The following is a 22552-nucleotide window of genomic DNA, read 5'->3' as shown; positions in this document are numbered from 1 at the left end:
CCTGTACGTGTTAAAAATGTGCATATATTGAATAAAATCAAACGCTGGATCGCAGTATTTGCACGTTTCCCCACAAAATCGTGCAGCCACCGAGATCCAACGCGGTTCGAGTTGGAAATGTTTGCAATAAAATGGAGTATTTTGTGTCTGAATCAGTGTCCCGGTGAACGGAGGAGACTTTGGTTTTTCTCCTACAGCATAAGGTGCAGAAACGATGAATGAACATGACTTTTTGCTTCTTAAATGAGCGTAGACATATAAAAGTGTTGGGATTGTGGATGTGCAGCTCATAGTATTCGTAGATGTCTCCCTTTTCAAACACCTATTCGAGCTAAGCCTTTGGACGCTGCACCCCCAACCTTCTCATCCCATCACTGAGCAGTTTGTCGACACGTGAAGGCTTAAAGTCAGTAGCCGATTGTTAGCGGTCGTTCCTGCCTTTTGGAGAAAAAAACAGTTCAGTTGCATCGCTTTACTGCATGATGAAGCCCGGCTGCGGCGCAATCCGAGGAGGCGGCCGCTGGGGCAGAGCGGGCGCGTACTGTGATAGAAAAGGATACCCCTGCACGCTCGGGAAAGGCTGTCCCGTCCTGGGAGGGATGGGCGGGTAGGGGGACGCCGAGTAGAAAACCGCGGGCTGCTGCGACTGGTTCAGGACGGGCGCGGGCTGGGACGGAGGCGGCGGCGGTTTCCTTCGAGACTGCGCCAGCGGGGAGCAGCCGTTGGTGCTGTCTTCCGAAATCTGGGGCATGGACGGCTGGAACGGGACGTCCTGGGCGCGGGGAGCGGAGACGGGCGCCTGGGGGAGACGCTGGCCCTTCATCACCATCTCCTGGAGCTTCTCGATCTTCACTCGCCGCAGATGGGCCAGTTTCCTCTGGCTTTGGTACGTGTCGATGAACGAGTCCAGAGTCATGTCGCCGTCCAGGAAGCAGTCGGCCATGTTCTGGAGGACAAAGAGGCCGAGATTTACCATCCACTCAACTCCACCGTAAATATCAGAGGTTCACAAACCTCCCGGACAAAATATCTAGAATCTCCATCATTAGTTTGGATACTACGTTTATATACAGGTATAGAAATACAAAGGAGAAGCGACATTTGATCCTAACGTATGGGGTGGGGTTGTCCAAAAAAAAAAAAAAATCGCGATACTAAATCGATACAAAAGTGGTGTCGAAGCTAGATATTAATTTGAGCAGGCATTGATACGTCTGATACGGTTTTTGTAGTATTCCATTTTGTAGTATTAGCTTATGGCTCATTTGAAAGGTGAGACTCTAAGCGCTCCGTCGATGAAAACAGTTGATTCTACATTCCTGAGAAATCTAAGCCAAACAGAGGCAAGTTTTGATCAAAATCACAGATTTTCTTTTTCGATTCAGAGATAATTAGTGTTTTATGAAACACTCTGATTAACTCCTCTCCTCCTGTCTCCTTCTCTCTCCTCTCTGGACGGACACTAATGTTATGGGAAGAGGCAAATGCCTAAATATATCTCCTTTCAAGTCAAGGACAACATTGTTGACACGTTTTGAAACATCGCGTGTGCATTTAAACAGCCTGGTTCTCGGATCGAAGACTTTAACAGGATGTTTCTCAGCCGTCCTTGGGCCGATTTTAACCAGACTTTTCACAAGTTTTGGATCGTCATTTATTTCACTTCAGTTCATACAGAGCTTCCAAAATCACACATAAGGTGTATTAGAGTGTCGAGTTTTGCAATAAAATAAAACAAAACGCAAACACGAGTTTTTGGCGCTGAATGTGTTAAAAGTGCTCACTTTACTACTTACTACTTTATTACTGCTGCTGGACATGGTGAAAGAAGAAGCAGTTTTGATGAAAAAGTAGAATCTGCGATTGTGGCTAACGTTAGCTTAGTGGCGCACTTATTCCTTGGTTTAGTTTAGCATAGCAGCGTCCATTCATTTACGCCCCATGTTGCATGGGATATCGAGCCTTTTTAAGGCTTTAACATGACGGTCATGGGCCAAATCTCTGTAAATCTGTAAATAGTTTATATTGTTGATAAATAGTTTTAGCTTTTGAGTAATAGAACAAATTAGACCTTTTACAATGATTTCTGCAGAACATGACACAAAACCAAATAAACTAATATATTGTTGAGTGTTCTGTACTGTAGATAAAACAGTGCAGATGGAAACAGAGACACACATTTCCTTGGTATTTGTTTATCCCAGGCAACATTTATACCTAATTAGCCGCTTTTATTGTCACCAAAAACACTGTTAAATTCCAAAATGATCCTGATCTGCTCTGGTGGCCGACTCTCACCTCTGTGTCCTCCTCGATCTTCGCTCCTTCGGCCTGAAGCAGAGCCAGCAGCGTGTCCAATGATGTGTTCCCAGATTTGTGGTCTAAAAAGGAGAAGAAGAAAAAAACAAGTTAAAAGTTAATAATGGAGTAACAGCATTAAAACTGTTGGTCGCTGTGCGGCAAACCAAATCGCTTCCAGACTCAAATAAAGACATTTCAGACGCTGTGACACTGAGCAAACGCTGCACAGATGTTTCAATCTAAAACCCGCTTGTAAAGAGTGTCATTTCTGCGCGTTAATGATGTCCATGATGATGTCCATATGGGTCGTTAGCAGTCACTCGGGGCAGCACAATCGCACTTTGGGGAAGCAATATTAGTATCGCAAGAGGCCACAACAAAATCCCTAAAGTCTTTCTGTGTTTTTGTGGGGATCGGCGGATTTTCTTAATGCAATGAGTTCATAATGGTCCTGAAGAAAGCAGCTTTTTAAAAGTAAACAAACAGCTAGCTTATGAGCTAACGACATTTGAGACCTACACATTTCTTCTTCTGAGACACTGAAGAGGCACCAAGAGGCCGCCCACAGCTGCAGCAGAGGGGAGGGGTCACAAGAGGAGCTACAGGATGCAAAAAAGGGACAAAGGAGGAGGTATCCGGGCAAGACTCGCAGCTAAGCCACACATGCCTTCTGTCCCTTTATTGTTCTGGCTATTTGGACATTCACTGGAGAATAAAACAGAATAACTGCTAAGTTTCCTGTTTTTTTTTCTCTGCGTGTTATGAAAATACTATAAAAACCATGTGAAAAGAAATTAAGAATTAACCTCTTAACTCCCGCCTGAACCGAGAGGATCTTTTTCCTCACGTCAGATTTTTTTTTCCATCATTTTTTTGTTGGGTATTCAACTCATTTTTGTAACTTTTTGTCATTTTTTATAATTTTGTTTTTTATCACATTTTTGTAAAAAAAAATTGCCATTTTTTGCCAAATTTTTGTAATTTTTTTTGGTCAAATTTTCATCACATTTTTGTTATTTTTTGTCACATTTCTGTCATTTTTTCGTCAATTTTTTATCAAATTTTTGTCATTTTTTTGTCACATTTTTGTCATTTTTTGTCATTTTTTGACACATTTCTGTCATTTTTTGTCAAATTTTTGTCTTTTTTTTTTTGGTCAAATTTTTGTCATTTTTTCGTCAATTTCTTGTGACATTTTTGCCACTTTTTCATAAATTTTTCATCACTTTTTTGTCTATGTTTTCTCACTTTTTTTGTCACATTTCCATCATTGTTTTCGTCTCAGTTTTGCTGCTATTTTCGCAGCTTTTTTCCAGAAGCTTTTGGACTGGGGTAGAGCCAAACTGGAGAAAATGTGCTCGGTTCAGGTGGAAGTTAAGGGGTTAAGTAACAAAACACAAAATTCACATTTTTACAGTGTCAAAACGAAGATGTGCCCCTTCCCTTTTCTCCAGTTCGACTTTGCCCAAATCGAAAAGCTTCTCAAATGGAGGTTACAGACTATGGGCCACTGAAACGCCTCATTTGAAAGCCAAGACTGATTGTAACTCTTTTGTAGCGTGTTTATGTCACATCTTTGAAGCGTTTTTGTTGGGTATTGTCTCTTTTTTATTGTGTTGTTGCTTTTCGGGCACCATTTTTTTTGCGTTTTCAATCTTGTTTTTGTCGCTTTTTTCAAGAAGATTTTAGATTTGGGTAATGCCAAACTGGAGACAATGCTTGGTTTAGGTTAAGAGGTTAAAAGTTTTACTCACAGTGGCACAAGTTACTTTTTTTACTCAAAAATACAGATACTCCGTTTTAATATTACTCCAGCAGAAGTAAAACGTACTGTATGATTATTATTTTTTGCAAAAGGTTAAGCTTAACTGATTGTATGTAGCAGACAACAACGTTTGAGTCATTTCTTTCGCTCTAGGCGCAGAAAGATTCCGTCAATATTCCCATAAGCAGAGCGATGATTACGCCTCTTGAAAACGGGTTTACAGTAAGCACGAAGCAGCGTCTTTGTTTTCAGCCGAGTTTAAGTTTACCTCAGTGAACAAACAGCGCGGAGAAGCAGTGACTCAGCCTCAGGTGTTTCATGGTGGCGTCATTCGGGGGGGCGAGGCCTGTGTTACCGGTGGTTAAAATGTGCCCAGTCAAAGAAACAAGGAAGTAAAACTGTCGAGGAAGAGTCATTCCCCAAAACTAAACTTTTGAGGTCAAAGTTCTTGTGCTCATTGGTAATATGATTTAAACCACTTTCTCAATGGTGTTTCCTGAGAAAGGGTAAGGTGATGCTGGGAGATTTGCTTTGGGCTGTTGGTCGGATGTGCTTTTCTCCCGTTCGGCTTCACCCAAATCTAAAAGCTTCTCGACTCGCCTCATTTGAAAGAAAACCAAATTGTAACTTGTTGTTGTGTTATTGTTGCTTTTCTAGCACTATTGCCACTTTTTTTTGTTGCGTTTTCATCCTCGTTTTTGTCACTATTTGGACGCTTTTTCCAAGAGTCCAGGTGGCAGGTAAGAGGTTAAAGGTGCACTATGCAACTTTGAGGGTTTTTTTTCATAGTGTGTATTTATAGTGAATGAATAATGCACAGAAGAGACTTTGAGCATCTGGGAAAACGCTGCATAATAATGCACAAATAAGTATCATAGTTACATTTAGCAGTTTTATATCATTTGTAATGCTGATTTCTTCACAACTAAAGAAAAAATATTTTGAACTTGTGAGCCACACAAAGCATCTCTACAAACTCTGTTCCATTGACCGTTTTCAAAAACCTGTCATTTCAGCGCACACGCAAAACCTAAAACAGCACTTGTGTCGTCTTCATTACATAAGTAAAGCGGAGTTTGTTTCTTTGAAAAGCGCTATATGAAACTTAATTACCGTAAAAGGTATTACAGCGAACTAAAACGAAGCACCTTTTCCATGATAACTGACACACTGACACTTGTCTAATGGGTTGACAGATCCAAAAGCTAAAACCATTAAGTAACTAACCAAACAACTGCTGCCTGCTTCCCTTTTTATGCAGTGCCAGTTTGAAACCGTAGCATCCACTCCCTTTGTTTCTGACTATTACCACAACTAATTTTGTCTCAGTCTTAACTGAGACCTGCACATTTTGCAATGAGAAATTTAAGACCTTTTTAAGACCTTTTTAAGCCCTAAAATTCCAAATTTAAGACCACACGCACCTAAAGATGATTTGTATTTTATGTAAAATTTATAAAAAATAATATTTGAAACGGAAAAAATAAATTACAGCACAAATTAGAGCACAAACAAGCAACCTGCATAATCTATTGACAAATGGTTATGGATTAAGTTGCCCAATCCCGTCAGACCTTGGAAGCTAAGCAGGGAAGGGCCTGGTCGGTACTTGGATGGGAGACTGTTTGGTAACACCAGGAAGCCTGGCGAATATAGTGAGTGAGTGAGTGGTTGGTGGTGGTCGGAGGGGCCGATGGCGCAGACTGGTTGCCTCGTTTCCGTCAGTCTACCCCAGGGCAGCTGTGGCTACACTAGTAGCTTACCACCACCGGGTATGGAGTGAATGAATAATGCAATATAAAGCGTCTTTTAGTGTCCAGAAAAGCGCTATATAAAACCGATGCATTATTATTATCATTAAGGAGGGATGGACGCATTTTCTTTTGCATATTGCCTCTCTTGCAAATGAGACATTGAGTCTCAAGAGACCACCTGTATAAATAAAATAAAGAATACATATTATTTATGTTTGCATTAGGTACTATTCTATATGAATATCAATAATTTCTTATTCCAAATGAATGGACTACGAGTTCACCCTTAAAGCAGCATTCACCACGGAATTAAAGAGTAGAAAGAATCCAGTGCATCAGACTCATGAATTAGCGACTAAGACAATTGTCTTTAACACCACCTGTCTATCCAGTTCACTCAAGTTAAAGCAATCTGTCAGAACGGAGCTACTCTGGTGCAAAGGAAACCAGTCTGTGCCGCTGCAGAGCGTCACCAAACACCACCGCACTTCACTCAGGTGCGCACCCCCGTCACCCGCTCACAGCCTCAGGTTGCCCTATGCAAAATGGAGACACAGACACACGAACCATGCAACTTTTTAAATATATATTATCACAAAAACTTCTGTAAGCTAGCCACGCCACATGATGCTAAGGATGTAGCCGACCCTATGCGTGCCCGTGCCGTTTCACACTGATCTGTCCGGCTTTCATAGGTTCTTCCTTCTGATCTTCTAACAAAGAGACCACAGCCTCCGAAAGTTAGAAAGGAACCCTGTTTATTGGTTTCATTGAGGACAAGAGTTGATCAATATTAGACATTGAAGTTTTGCAGAGCAGGCCATCACTACAGAAGGTTAAATCTCCTGATCTGGGTCAAATCAACAACTGGGACAGAGACGGAGAGAGACGGAGAGGAGGGGGAGAGCGACCAAGGCCGGGCGGCGCAGTAACCTACATTCAACAAAGCCGTCTCTCGCTGACAAACAAAAAGAGCCGGGAGCGTCACCGCGGTTTGACCGACAGCTCGGCCCGGGCGTTAAACCCTTGAGCCACGACTGCAATACTGTTCATTAGCTTTTTTCATTGTTGGCTAATATATTACAGGGCGATATCTATACATTTCAGAATAGACAAACCCTCACTGACTAACAAATGTTTTGTTTCTATGAACGGCCTGAATCAGTGCATACAATCGACAGACAGCAGGTTTGGTTGGTAGGACTGTAATTCCATAATAAAAGGCCAGGGCTGACGTTTAACAAGACAGGTGCCAAAGAGCGAGTTCAAGTTGAAAGATCTAAACCATGACTCGGGCTGAGTACCGTTCAACTATATTATACCACGGCCAGTGAGAATTCCAAGGCTAACAGTGCATTATGTCCGTATAACCGATTTTGTTGTTTTATTTCAACATTTTTGGCCAAAACAAAACTTTTGATGACTGGGAAGTAGAGGAGAGTGAGCAGCTAGGTTAGCCTACTGTTAATAAAATATGAGCTTTACATTTCTACTGAAAACGGTTAAGGCACTACTCATTAAATGATCCCTTCACTAAAGCATGTTTGGATGGATTAGTAAAGTCAAACATAAAAGCTTCAGTTTGTGGGACCAAGGAATAAGCGCCTCCACTGCAGCCGTTTCCACCGGCTAGCTTCAGGTTAAACAGCGTAAAAGTGAATTAACTCCTGCCCAGGAGCCGCATACTCTCGGTGTTTACTTCAACGGAGTGCAGGGTTAGTCCTGTTGTGATTCTGTGTTTACGTTGTTTTGTTGAGCCTGACAGAGATCCTCACAGCACAGAGGGAATGGCTCGCTCTGAGACGGGCCTTCAGACAGTGCAAGACCGGCTAAAATCCCACAGAAAATAGTCCCTGTAGTCTGGCATATTTAGCCCGTAAATGAAAATAACATTTGTTAGAAAATGTTAAAGCAGTACTAAGTAACTCTTCCCCCTAGAGGCCATAAGCGCAACTGCAGGTGTAGTAGAAAGCTACGATTTAACTTATTAATTGTCTTGGAGAGTAAATACTACGCTGACAGAAAAGGCGAAGGGAGGGAGGGTTACTGTGCATCCAATTATACAATGGAATATTTTTTTTCACTCAAACTTGGCTGTAAATACTGTTTAAAGTGACGCTAGCCCACAGTTAACTTTTCCCGTTAGCATGTTAGCTTCTTCTTCGTGATTCCATTAATGTGTATTGCTTGCTCCGGTCCGGTGGCAGTCAAGTTGCAAACATGATTTTCTGTCGAGAGACACCAGAGACTCCAATCATCCCATAAACACTTGTATTACCCCCACAGGGACTACGAAAAGGATTTATTAAGCTAAACACGTTACTTAGTACTGCTTTAAGTTTGTCAGACTGTGGTATAAGCGGATTAAATAACTCGGAGCCGTGCATTAGATGGTTATAATGCACTTCTCGATTCCGCGTCGTGCATTATGACTGTCTAACGCACGGCTCCTCGTTGTTTAATATTTACATAATAAAAATGGCTTACACTATTGCGCTTTACAAGCCTGTGTTACCAAGTTTTTCAAACTTCAGTCACTCCACTCCCAGTGGTGGTAAGCGACTGTTGGAGCCACAGCGGGCCTGGGGTAGACTGATGAAAGTGAGACAACCAGTCTCTGCCATCGGCCGACTACCACCAACCATTCATCCTGACCTGTTGTACCTGTCTTTAGTGATAGGGGAAACCGGAGGACCTGGAGGAAACCTACACTGTCACGGGGGGAACATGCAAACTCCACACAGAGAGGCCCTGTCCAGGTGGGAATTGAACACGGGACCTTTTAGCTGTGAGGCACGAGCGCTAACCACTGTGCCATCGTACCACCCTAAACCGGGATGGTCTCAAAAAAAAGTTTAGGCACTAGGTATTCAAACAATTCTCATAATTATTATAAGAATTTTGTTTTCTATTACTCAATGTATTTTTTAAATGCATGAGTCTTAAGCTTTTTTATTTTTTAGAAACAGTGAATGTTTACAAGTTTAAGTATTGAAAAGCATTTTAAACACGAAAACTAAAAATCTCAGTCGCTTCCTCTTAAAAGGTTGATAATTGTAAATAATCGTAAATTGACAATGTTTTCTCTGACACTAATCGTGTTGTTAAAATTGTGACACCCCTATCGTGTCCTCCACTAGAACAGCACTGAAAGCAAAGCAGTCATTTAGCAGAGCAGACTGATTGTAACTTGCAGCTGGATCTGATTTAGTGCATAAAGCACAGAGGTCGTCACGGTGTGGTATTTTGGGACGCGCTCTCGCCTCTCGCCGCATCCAGAGCAGGCTACAGTCCCGTGGAACACAAAGCCTGACTTTTATCGGGGGCTATTTCGAGAAGCTGCTGCTCGGCGACCGCAGCGTAAACAAAGGAGTCACAAGGTCCGGCCTGCTCCCTGGAAGGTGTGTCTGTTCTGTTTACCGAGGGCGCACACACACGGGACGACAGCGCCGGGACTCATCAGACCGGTCCATCCACCGAGTGTCTCTGTGGAAAAGCCGAGGAGGCGTGACATAAAAGGCTCCGGGCGACGAGGCAGAGGAATCACACCGACACAACAGCTTTTGTTTGACTGTGAATCAGGACCAAAACTAAACAGCGCATTTTGACTAGGGATGGTCCGATATGAAAATTTTCTGCCGATACCGATATCCGATATTTGCCTCACTGGTGTGGCCGATATCCGATATTTGCCGATATTTATTTCAACGTTAAAAATCAATAGAAAGGCTTACTCAAATGTGGTAAAGTTTGTAATTTGTTCCATTATTGGAATCTCTAATGCCTATGCCTGGGACACATCTCACAAACCAGGATGAAACAATCCTTTTTATTGGAAAAATATTAAAAAGACCAATTGCAATTTTGGAGTGAAATGTCATTTTGTTTTTGGCTAAATATTTACTCAGACCTACTTATTATTATACTTTCCCCCATGTCCTCTATTAATGGGAAACACTGACACTGGGAATATGCTAGGCTACTATTTATTGCATTTTTATTAAAATATGTAGCCTACCGTGTTATTTAAGCTACATGTTTTAACTTTAAACAAATCTGATAAAGGACACACAGCTCTGTATGAAGCTTTGGAGTTGGAAATATCATAATGTCACTTTAACAGCACCTTATATGAACTTATGAGGCCAGACTGAAGATTTAGAGTTGGTTTAGAGCTGGCAAAAAGCAAACAGTAGATTTACAAGATTAGCATGAGCTTTGATCTGCTTTGTTTTCAATGATAAATGCGCAAACGATCGCAAATGCGTCTAATTAAATATGCGCGAAAATGCGACATGACATAACGCCTCGTTTTCACAGGTCATTAACATGACAAAAGTGGGCAGAGTAAACGTCAATACAGACATTATCATCACTGTAGTTAGACCTACATGATCATCACTGTAGTTAGACCTACATTATCATCACTGTAGTTAGACCTACATGATGACAGAAAGGTCATGTTTACGTGTCGTAGCCTTTAGCCTGTTAGCAGCTATGCTAGCGCTAACAAAGTTATAAATCTGGCGTCAGGACGGAGAAACTTTTGCAAAACTCACCTCAGATGTAGCGACAAATAATCCATCAGAAAATGATTCCTGTTAATCCTGACTCAGAATCATGTCCATGGAGGCAGATTTAGTCCAGTTTGTTCCAGCAGACACTTGTGGCTCTGTATCTCTGTGGTGTCCAAGTGTCCGCTCCACTTTGTTTAAACTTAGTAAAAACATACTTTCTTTTGGAGACGTGTGAATTTATGCTGGAGGTTCTTTATTTTTAGGAGCCACTGTTTATTTGAGATAATTTGAATAAATTGTTGCCCCAGTCAGGTCAGTGCAGCCCATCTACACCGCTGCTGCTTTCAGGTGCGCTATGACATTACGGTGTAGTAAATAATTCAAAGAAGAAAAAAAATATCGGCCGATATTTTCCCATATCGGACCGATACCGATATGGGAAAAAAGGATAAATATCGGCCGATAATATCGGCGGCGCCGATATATCGGCCATCCCTAATTTTGACTTAACTTGGGCCGTGTTTGCATAAATGTGCAATCTCAGACAGCTGGAGGACGTGGGTAAAGTCACTTAATACTGTGACAATGATCATTCGGCGATGAGTATACTGTGCAGTAAGTCATGCCTGGGACAGAGACTCCATTAGACTTTTTTTGGCCAGTCACTTTGGCCGTTAACAAGGATTACCGGACAAGTAATAATAAATTCATCATCTATAGCACCACTTGGTCCCAAGTCTCTTCAACTACATTGAAACCCTTATGGTCTCTACAAAACAACTCTTAAGGTCTTTGACAAGAAACCCCGACACTGGCATCACTGTAAAATTATACAGAAGTATAAATTCTTCAATTTTGAGAATTTTATTAATTTTAACACTCTTAAACTAATTTTTAAGTGTCTGAATTTTGACTCACTCCCACATTCAGAATTAGCCATGCATATAAACTGTACTAACAGAGCTACAACAAGAGGTGTAACCAATGGTAATTGTATTGTTCCAATGTTTAGATCGAGCTTTGGTCTGTCGGCCTTCTCAGCTGTCGGAGCCAGGCTCTGGAATAATTTACCAAAAGACATAAAACTAAAAACAAACGATACAACATTTAAGATGAAATTAAAACACTACTTAAAATCCACTCAACATTGTTCTCATAAATAACAAAATGATTAACATGTATGATTTCTTCTGTTGTCATGACTTGTGTGTCATGCATGTCATGTTTTAATATGTACTGTTGTTGCTTTAATGGACAGGTGCTGTAAATTAGCACTTTTGCTAACGCACTAAAATCATTGCATCTGGTTTGTCCGAAATAAACAAATAAAAAAATAAAAAAAGCACATGTGTCACACTCAAGGCCTGGGAGATGATTTAATGTGGCCCTTTGAGGAGCTTGAATTCCTGAACATGTCAAACAAAGTAAGTCTCTGGCCCATTCCTGTGCAGATTTTTAACGAAATACCCAGTTAGCTCACTCCAGCCACTAGGGGGCAGCTTAAATTTTTTAAAAAAAGGACAGAATTCCACGCATAATAAGAGATAGGATATAAACAGCATATTACAGCCATGTGGTAAATGGTCAGTCTGCCCCAGGGCGGCTGTGGCTACAATAGTAACTTACTGACATAGAGTGAATGAATAATGGCATAATGTAATAATTGTTACTTATGAGGCCACAGTCCTTTACAATATATGCGACCTGCGACCCGCCGTGGGGCTGAATTTCAGCCCTCGACCCAAGCGAGCTTGACGCCCCTGATCTATAGCAAACAGGGCTGGAACTAGGGCTGAACAAAAAAAATGTTCTCACATATGGCTTAAGTGGCGCTGCTCGAGGATGTGTTGATGGAGTAAACTAAAGGGAAATGTTTGTTGGAGGCTCTATTCATGAAATTGACAATGTACAAAACACTACAACACCTAACTATAAAAACAGGTTTTCATCAAAAATACAACATTTTTTTATAGCATTTTTGCTCCATTCTGGTCTGTGGGAACCAGAAAAACATTCATCGATTACTAAAATAGTTGTCGACTACTTTATTAATCGATTAGTCATTTCAGCCCTAGCTGGAACAATCCAATACGCATCCCGATACTCAGGGGTCGATTCAATACGTATCGCGATACAGTAAGTCATGTGTCCAAAGTTCATAAACCAAATGCCATTTGACATTTATTGAAGTGTTAAGACTGAAAAGTGCAGTAACACAAAATGTGACAAAGTGCAGCAACTGTTACTGGAAAACAAAGGAGTGAGCGATCGATACTTGGTACTGCAGCAAAAAGCATAAAGATCTGACTGGATATTTGATCCCTGCCTTAAAAACAATGCACCTACATTTAGTTGTTGACAGAGAGCTACAGACGTGCTTCAATACGAGTGAGTGAGTCTAAAACAATAACCGCTCCTAATTCAGACGAGGTTGTGCGTGTGGAGATGACGGAGCTGCAGGTGTCACGCCGTTTACCTCTGTGTGACATGTATAACAAGTCTCAAAGTGAAGGCGATTCATTTTCTCACAGCTGGGGTATTAAAGAGACAAAGGGAAGCGCAGGCTGAATACCTCAAAAGTTGCCTAGAGCGATTCACCATAACCCAGCTCTGCCTTGAACACCAGGAAACTCCCAGGACAGTCTGTGCAGACCAGCTGAGCTCTGAACACGGAGACACTCCCGGCGTCAGTCTGACTGAACAAACACGGGCTAAACAATCATTTAATCTAATTAATAAGCTCTAAAGGTCTTAACACACTTAAAGTAAATGTAGCTGTAGGTAGAGAAGCCAGGGAGAGAAAAAAGCCGTCCTGAAGGTGAAATTCTAAACATTTTTTTGATAGAAATATGAACGTGTTTTTTTATTTAACCATTAGCGAGGACTCGGGTACTGCGTTCTACAGGTTTAGAGCTTTCTAATGAGGTTTGGCGTGATCATGTTCACTGTCACATAGACATATACGTTTGTCAAAGTTGGGTCTTTAAAAACGGCTGTATATTTAAATGGAACAGATAGTTGTTTTCATTGTAATTTTTTTTCCATGTAGTGTAATTGATCTGCACATTTTAAATACTTATGGAAGCGACAACATAGGAGATAAGACTGATTTATGATCTGCTAAAGTAAAGATTGATACACTCCCTAATCTCAGTGGTTTTGGATTGCGCCCCCCTGGTTCTTACAGACCTGCCCCCCAGCCAAAACACAGTGCGTACCGAGCGTGGACTTGCGCAGCTGGTAGGACTCGAAGCTCTCCTGCAGGCTGCTGTAGCGCTTGGTGAGCTGCTCCTTCTGAAGCTCCAGATTGGGCTGAAGCGCCAAGTTCTGCTCGGCCAAAGTCCTGTTGTTCGCCAGCGTCGTCTCTTTGCTCTGCTGCACGTCCTGCATCTGCAAACGACACGGGGAGAACATGAGCGGCTGCAAACCAGGCAGAGGAGGAAGCAACAGGGTCAAATGTCAGGGACGGTACTTTAGTGCATTTAATAGTTTACTCAGCAGCGAAAACCTAAAAAAAACAATTGATCCTGGAGCGTCCTTCAGGCCATCGGGATGGTAAGTAAAGGGGCTATGCTAACCACCCAAGCATCCGCAGGGTCACTGAAGGGTCAAATACGCATTAATATCATGTCTTTTTTTATTTTTTTTACATAAAAAATGCATAGTGCGCCTTTAAAGGGGGGGTATTACGCAAAATCGACTTTTTCAAGCTTTACATCATGTTACTCTGTCATTCCCTCATTAAAAACATGCCTGAAGTGTTGCCTTGGCACATTCACGTATTTTTGAGTAATCTGTGAAAACTCTGATGGCGGCCATTTTAGGGATAGGTTTGCCTGAGTCCTCCTAGGAACGCCCCCACCTCCTGGAGACGCCTCCGAGCTTTCGTCACCAGCCGAGTAACCAACCACTGCTCCTCAGCAGAACCCCCTTCCCACTGATGCCACAGACAGCGTGTGGAGGGGGCGTGTCGGAAAGGGTCAGAGGTTCTTAAAGAGACAGAGGCCTATTTCAAGACATTCACTACAGCCATTTTGAGAGAGACAGTTATTCTAATTTACTGCATTTACGGACCAACAGAAGGTTTCGTCATCATTGTAGTGTGATATAGATGTGCTATGTGATTGAAAAAAGCATAATACCCCCTCTTTAAAGCAGTACTAAGTAACTCTTCCCCCTAGAGGCCATAAGCGCAACTGCAGGTGTCGTAGCAAGTTACGATTTTTTAACTTAATTGTCCGTGAGAGTAAATACTACACTGACAGGAAAGGCGAAGGGAGAGAGTGATATTGTACATCCAATTATACAATGGAAATATTTTTTTTCACTCAAACTTGGCTGTAAATACTTAAAGTGACGTTAGCCCGCAGTTAGCTTTGCACGTTAGCATGTTAGCTTCTTCTTCGTGATTCCATTAGTGTGTATTGGTTGGTCCGGACCGGTGGCAGTCAAGTTGCAAACATGGAAAGACCCTCCAATCATCCCATAAACACTTATGTTACCCCCACAGGGACTACTGAAAGGATTTATTAAGGTAAACACGTTACTTAGTACGGCTTTAAAGTGCATATGACACATTAGACACAATTTTTGCTAAAATATAGTTAACACAATTATTTATTTTCTTTAGCTTGGCCACTTTTGTGAGGTTTATAGTTTCACTTCCTTATTGGACACTGACAGGAAGTGACATAGATGAAGGCAAACGGTTTTAAACTGTCGCCGTGCCAACCATGTTACAGTTATGTCAATGGGAAATGAGTCAAACTGCTATGGAACTTTACCTCTATGTCATTTCCTGTCAGCAGCTTGAAAATGTACTTTTCTGCCCAACATTTCTTTGTTGCTGTTCCACTGAAATATAATTATGCAACTGATGAACTTGCAACTGATGTGATCCATCTAAGCAGCACTGTAAAATTGAGCTCCACTTTGCATTTGTAACAGTGATATATGAGCGTTAACAAGTTTTAACAAAAACATGTTTCAAGATACAGATCATGTTTAGTTAAGCTCCATTTAAAGAGACTATGCAAAGTCAAAAAATGTTAAAATGAGATATTTTCCTCCCCCTACATGTTCAAGCCATGTCCTAATATGTAGAATGAGCGCAGACCTGTTCACCACAACTGCCTATAAAATCCTGCACGAGCTTAATGTAGACGCTGCAGTTACGCATAAGGCCTGAGATGGCAGTAGTGAGCATAAAATCACAAACTTGCATCTACCCCCTTTAACATTTAAAACTCAGATTATTTCCCAACATAGATATTAGATAGCCTATATATCTAAAAAAAAAAAAGTCACTTTTTGAAGTAACTGTTCTTTTACAAGTATACAGGACTTTTTCCCTCCACGTGAGTAATATTAAAACAGAGTATCTGTACTTTGACTTGAGTAAATATATATAAAACATTGTCTTTTGTTACTTAATTATTCAAAATACTTAATCATTTAAAAAATATTACAATTTTACTGGAATCTTATTTGAAAATGTGATAATTTGATAATTTATGTCACGATGTCACATAGTTACGCAAAAAGTTACTCAGTTACTAACAGTACTCAACTACTTTTACTTGAGTAATTACTTTGGCTACCCATCCCACAATCAGATTAATTTATGAGAAATGACAAGAGCTTTTTTTTGGCGAAACCACTGGTCTGTACATTCATGCTGAAAACATCTGGATCGCTCATAATTTGCGATGTTTGAGGCTAATGCTAACATCTGTAGGTTAATACATTAAGCAGGCTAATGCTAACGAACTCAGAAAAGTCTCCCAGAGATGCCCGCGAACCGTCCGCAGGCGTTGGGCTCGAATGCCGCTTCTCCTTTTTATTTCTATGTGCAATACTCCACAACGTCAACCCTGAAAATGTTGATCATTTTGGGGCAACGGTCAATGAGATAGAGCTCGTCCAACTTTGCACTTCTACAGAAGCCATGCCAATGATTTTTAAACCAAATTATTTCACAAACGAGAAAAGATTCCAGCTCAAAATCTCACACACTCACTATTGGGCTTATCAACTACAACCAGGCCTATTTGTACTAAATCCGAGATGGTCAAGCGGAATGCATTTGTTGACTCGACATGATGGAACCACAAGTAAACCTGGACTGCAAGAAAAGGACTAAAGCTGGCCTAAAGCAGGACTAGACTAGAGTCAAAACAAGCCAAAACGTCACAGGACAAACCTCCCGACCTCTCATTTATTTGCATTATTCAAACAGATCCCACATACGGACGCTCGCTGTGCTGGCGGAAACCACTGGCTGTTGTGGCAGGCTACAACTGTGCATTCAGAAGCTCTCAGATTTCGCCAATGACACGCAGCGCCTTTGTTCTCTCTAAGCAGCTCGATAAATAAGCACAGTGTATCCTGAACACGCTGCGGCTCGGCTGAACAAAAAAAGTCGACCACCGCTCCTCCCTCGAGCCACCACTGAAGATGTAACAAAGAAATCACTCCAGTCACTGCTTTACCCAACCTTTCTCTTGTGCTAGAGTTAAAATGACATACCATTGTGAAGTACTCGGCTATTTCTCATTAAAGAACTTCCGGCGTGATAAAAGACTCGTGGATGTGTCTCCGTTTTCACACGTGTTGGAGCGCCTTATGGATCGATCCGAGACCGCCCTAGTTTCAAATGTACTTCAAAGTTAGTTCAGTCCGTGTTCACACGCGCTCAGACCAGACGTCGCACCATCCGCCACGTAAAAACGATCGGCTGTTCAACTAACTTATTCCCATGACAACGGGCATGACAAAGGCGCCGACATGCCGTGCACACATCCCTGATGTTACGCAGGGGTCACTCCTCTCTCTCGTGGTTAAGTACAGTGAGGCTGATGTACAGCTGCTCGTCATAGACTATCATGGAAATTTTAATTCTGTAATTCCATTCAATAAATGAAACTTGTATTTTATATCCATTCATTACACACAGACTGATATATTTCACGTGTTTATTTCTTTTATTTTGATGTTTACAGCTGAAAACTCATGAAAATCCGAAATTCAGTATCTAAGAAAATTTGAATATTACTTGAAACTTTTTTTTGATGCTGGCCAACTGAAAAGTCTGAACATGGAAAGTATGAGAGCATGTACAGCACTCAAAACTTGAGTATTGAGTATTGAGTACACAATTAGTTGGGGCTCCTTTTGCCTGAATTACTGCAGCAATGCATCTCCATTACGTTGGTCAGCAGCAGAAAGCATGAAACGCTCTAAAACTTCCCGGTAGACGGCTGCGTTGACCCTGGACCTCAGAAAACACAGTGGACCAGCACCAGTAGATGACATGGCCCCCCAAACCATCACTGACTGTGGAAACTTTACACAGGACTTCTGTGCCTCTCCGCTCTTCCTCCAGACTCTGGGACCTTGATTTCCAAAGGAAACGCACAATTTACTTCCATCAAAGAACATAACTTTGGACCCCTCAGCAGCAGTCCAGTCCTTTTTGTCTTTAGCCCAGGCGAGACGATTCTGACGCTGCCCCTAGTTCAAGAGTGGCTTGACACAAGGAATGCGACAGCTGAAACCCATGTCTGACATTCGTCTGTGCGTGGTGGTTATTGAAGCACTGACTCCAGCTGCAGTCCACTCTTTGTGAATCTCCACCACATTTTTGAATGGGTTTTGTGTCACAATCCTCTCCAGGGCACGGTTATCCCTGTTGCTTGTAAACTTTTTTCAATGACCTTGGGCGTCATACCCTCCTTGTGCGAGATGTCAATGGTCGTCTTTTGGACAACTGTCAAGTCTGAAGTCTTCCCCATGATTGTGTCGCCTACAGACCTGCTGAGAGACCTTTTAAAGGTGTTTTGAGTCAATCATCTGATTAGACTGTGGCACCGGGCGTCTACAATATTGAAGATTGAAAAGTGTTTCAACACAAAATGTAACAAAGTGCTGTGTAGCTGTCACTGGAAAACAAAGGAGTGTATGATAAAAATGCCTCAAAACACAAGTATTGATAAAGTGTCAATACTTGATATTGCAGCACAAAGTATTGCAAACCAATCCGATATTTTGTCCCCGCCCTAATAATACTGTGTTGTTTTTAAAGTTAGATGGATTGGATAATTAAATCAAATCGCTTAAAGTTTCTTACAGTCAACAGGAGACTTTTTATGCGGCATTTGTTAGACCTCGAAGACAATCACAATCATTCATTAGCATTTTAGCAAAAATACTCGGTAACAAAGCAATTTCTGTGTTTGGTGCAGTGCCCCGTGGTTGTAGTAAATCCTGTTGCTGCTCTGTGACAGCAAAAGTGAGAAAGGCAGAATAGATGAGCTTTTGATTTTAATTCAGGATCAGTATGACTTTATTTGCTTCAGAAACATAATCCAACATGGCGGCCGGTGGTGTTTTTGTCAAGTGGCGCACAAAAACAGATTACTACCTTTTCTTTTCAGCCATTGGCAAAACTCTCATGTCATTTATAGTAGGTCCGTGTGGGAATAGTGAGACCCACAGTGTCCCACTAAGGGCAGTTAAGTTATTACTCTCTAGAGCAGGTAACTGTCAGCACACACTCCCTGTTCGGGGAAGCAGACAGGACTGAGCTTTGATTTGTGTTATGAGTGCAGACAACGAAGGTCATAGTAAACAAATTTAGATGAGCACAACGGCCATTACTCGGAGCAAGAATGTGTTTCGTTTCAGGCAAGAGACGGTGCATATCTTACAGTCTTTTTATGATGCTTCTTCATTATAAAACCCCGGAACAACTCCCTTTATAGTAGCAGCAGTAGGAGCAATAGCATCAGGAGCTGTAAAGTGGAAAAAGAGGCGCGGAAGTTTTTTTTAAAAATCATTTTCAAAGTGCCATTTCTGTTTGATCAACCATACTTTGTGAAGCGTAACATCACCACAACAGTCGCCTGAATGAGCACGTCTAGTATCTTCTGTTCTTGGGACAAAAAAGAAACGCGAGGCAAAAAACTAGAGGAAAGTAGCAGCTAAAAGATGAACTATGAAGTTGAGTGCTAATAAAAGCTGCTAAAGTTGTGCTAACAGCGGCTAAATGCTAACATCTGCAGAATCACCTTTTCTCATCTGACCTGCCTGTTTTAGTGAGGGCTGCCCTCGCTCTCCTCTGGCCAATAAGAGGCTTCAGTCTGTTAGTATCAGCTCAGCGCTTTGGCCCAGGATTGAGCTCCATCTAGGCCTGGGCAACTTTACATATTTTTTCTGATACCTATACTAAAATATTTGTCATCAAGAACCAGAAAACAGAACAATCTTGTGTGGAAGATCGGCTGATTTACAAGACGGGGTTCATCTCCAATGTCAAGCAAGTGTGGAAAAATTGGGAATAATTTGGGGGAAAATGGGGGGGAAATGGGGACAAAATGGGGTCACTAATTTGTGGGAATAGGGAAAATATTAGCACTAAAAATTTAAATGAGCAAAAATTAAGGGAAAAAATTGAGGAAAACAAGAAAAAAAGTCAAAAATTAAGTCAAAAATTAAGACAAAAATGTGTGGGGGGGAAAATTGGGCAAACATTGAGCAAATAAAATGAAAACATTGGGGGGAAAAGAAAAAAAATTGGGAGAAACATAGCTGAAACAAGTTAATGCTGCATCTGGACCAACAGCATAAAAACTCTTCTTCTTATTCTTTTTGTTTAGTATGTTCCCATTTTAGACACTTATGATAATTTACATTTATGAAGCAAAATGTACAACGTATCATGCCATTTTATGCTGAATTTAGACCATGGGAAACAACACTAGAGGTGACACGGTGTTGCAGAAGTTGGGGGATTCCCTCCTGCCTGCCTGCCTAGGTTTCCTCCAGGTACTCCGGTTTCACCAACCACTAAAAAAGCATGTACAATAGGTTCCCCTCTGGAGCCAGGGCTTACCTGGAAATGTAATTCCTAATCTCAGTGGGACTTTCCTGGTTAAATAAAGGTCAAATAAATGGTGTCAAATTAGATCCCTTCTGCTGATGGGAAACGCTCAACTTGTAGAGTTTGTGGATGGGAAGTTTGTCGCCAAGATATTTCAATAATATGTACGAATACGATTTACAGAGGGGGTATTATGCTTTTTTTCAATCACATAGCACCAGTCTTTAGCACACTACAATGATGACAAAACCTTCTGTTGGTCTGTAAATGCAGTAAATTAAAATAACTGCCTTGTATAAAATTGCTCTCTCAAAATGGCTGTAGTGAATGTCTTGAAATAGGCCTCTGTCTCTTTAAGAACCTCTGACTCTTTCCGACACGCCCCCTCCACACGCTGTCTGTGGCATCAGTGGGGAGGGGGTTCTGCTGAGGAGCAGTGGTTGGTTACTCGGCTGGTGACGAAAGCTCGGAGGCGTCTCCAGGAGGTGGGGGCGTTCCTAGGAGGACTCAGGCAAACCTATCCCTAAAATGGCCGCCATCAGAGTTTTTACAGATTACTCAAAAATACGTAAATGTGCCAAGGCAACACTCGGTTTTGCATAATACCCTCCTTTAAACTATAGTGACTTTTTGTCATCTGTCATCGTATGTTACCTCTATAGTTATGTAGCATATCAGTCTCATATTTGGCCTATTAATTCTAATCTCCTTTACGAGAGGAACAAACATGCGTTGCCTAATGCCTTTATCAGCTCCTTATCACGCCTCAGCTATGGCACAGACCGTAACTTACACGACTTTGAAGCTCATTAAAAAGTCTAGAGTCCAGGAAGAAGTAGTGGAAAAATACACAGAGTTAATAATTCACCCAATAATAAAAGCATTCCCTTCTATTTTCAGTCAGTTTTTTTTTTTCTCCCTGTAGTTTAAATGATCTCATATCATATTATGACATTGCCCAAGTGGAAAATCACTAGCTCAGTTTGATCAAAGCCAAGATAAGTTTCGTTTTTAGGTAAGAAAAAAGAAAAATGGCGAGCAGTTTGTTGTGACGTTTTGAGCTCCTCGGCAACCAGAAGCTACCGTCAAAAAAGCGTTCAAGTTTCCGCTACTTCTGAGGCAAGTTCACGCCGATGTTAAACAAGTTCCAAGCACAGGCGAGTGTTTGTCAGGCAAACGAGGCCCCGCGGTCAAGGAAGGGGCGCTTTTAGGGGGGAAACAACGCCGCAAATTGTGAATCCTCAAGGGTCAAAACTTGAGACGAACGCTCCCACGCTTTGGTCCTTTATTCTTCTTCTTCTTCTTCGACGATTTGTCAAAACTCGCGCGATATTTCGTGGTCATAAAAACACGGATCGGCCTTTTTGTTTATAAAGTCGAAACACACTCGCACTTTCGTCTCGAGTGACTTTGCGAGGCGCTTTTTAGCCAAACAAAACAAAGGGAGGCAGCTCGGCCAAGAGACGTGCTAGCAGACACAAGTGCGCGAATCTAGCCCCGTTTTTTTGAACCTACCTCGTCCATTTCCTGGACCATTTTCGTGAGTTTTTCGTCGTCCTCCAGGATCTCGTTGAGCTGGGTCATCGTGTAGCCGTCGAACTTGTTGTTAAAGCTGGACATTTTGGCTGTGGTCTGGTTCTTCTTCTCCCCCTACAGTGTTTCCGCTCCCTGGCGCTGACAGCTGACCGAGGCGGAAGTAGGAGGAAGGCGAGTCAGCGGAGGGTTGCCAGATCCATGGGTGGGAACACAGCAGAAACAGGCAGCTAGAAAAAGGGAAGAGATGAGAAAGGGGAGGAAAAGAAAGAAGGGACAGAAAAAGAGGACGAGTAGAAAAGAAAGAAGGGAAGGAAGGAAGGAAAGAGAGAGAGAACGTAAGGAAAAGAAAGAAAGAAGGGAAGGAAGGAAGGAAAGAGAGAACATAAGGAAAAGAAAGAAAGAAGGGAAAGAAGGAAGGAAAAGAAAGAAGGGAAGGAAAAGAAAAGAAAGAAGGGAAGGAAGGAAGGAAGGAAGGGAAGGAAGGAAGGAAGGAAAAGAAAAGAGAGAAAGAAAGAAAAGAGAGAAAGAAAATGAAAGAACGAATAAAAGGAAAAAGAGAGAAGGGAAGGGAAAAAAGAAGAGTAGGAAAAGAAAGAAGGGTAAGAAAACAAAGAGAAGGGAAGGGAAGAACAAGTGAAGGCAAAGAAAAGAAAAGGAAAAGAGAGAAGGGCAGGGAAAAAAGAAGGGATGGGAAAGAAAGGAAGGAAGACAAGGAAAGAAGGAAGGGAAGAAACAGAGAAGGGAAAGGAAAAGAAAAGAAAGCAAGGAAGGAAAAGAAGGAAATAAAAAAAAGGGAAGG

At 41.7% G+C, this 22552-nt stretch overlaps 1 protein-coding gene across 1 annotated transcript; it reads right to left on the bottom strand.

The window, feature by feature from the left end:
* Window positions 1–453: 453 nt before the first annotated feature.
* vps37ba (VPS37B subunit of ESCRT-I a) lies at window positions 454–21876 on the bottom strand. Its single transcript, XM_079568795.1, has 4 exons — window positions 21733–21876; window positions 13556–13727; window positions 2299–2381; window positions 454–946 (listed from the first exon to the last, which is right to left on the bottom strand). The coding sequence occupies exons 1-4, from the start codon at window positions 21835–21837 to the stop codon at window positions 473–475; spliced, it is 834 nt and encodes a 277-aa protein (XP_079424921.1). The 5' UTR covers window positions 21838–21876; the 3' UTR covers window positions 454–472.
* Between the last annotated feature and the right edge of the window lie 676 nt (window positions 21877–22552).

This window comes from Gobius niger (assembly GCF_951799975.1).
Source record: "Gobius niger genome assembly, chromosome: 1".
NCBI classification, from domain to species: Eukaryota; Metazoa; Chordata; class Actinopteri; order Gobiiformes; family Gobiidae; genus Gobius; species Gobius niger.
This window is presented reverse-complemented; position numbering and strand designations above follow the sequence as displayed.

What these genes read in the sequence shown, in the direction of transcription:
- vps37ba (XM_079568795.1), bottom strand. Translation starts at nt 21,837, where the DNA reads ATGTCCAGCTTTAACAACAAGTTCGACGGCTACACGATGACCCAGCTC. An exon ending in TGGTCCAGGAAATGGACGAG is followed by an intron (nt 13,728 to 21,732) that starts GTAGGTTCAAAA and finishes TGTCGTTTGCAG; the next exon opens with ATGCAGGACGTGCAGCAGAG. An exon ending in AGATCGAGGAGGACACAGAG is followed by an intron (nt 947 to 2,298) that starts GTGAGAGTCGGC and finishes TTTGTCCTCCAG; the next exon opens with AACATGGCCGACTGCTTCCT.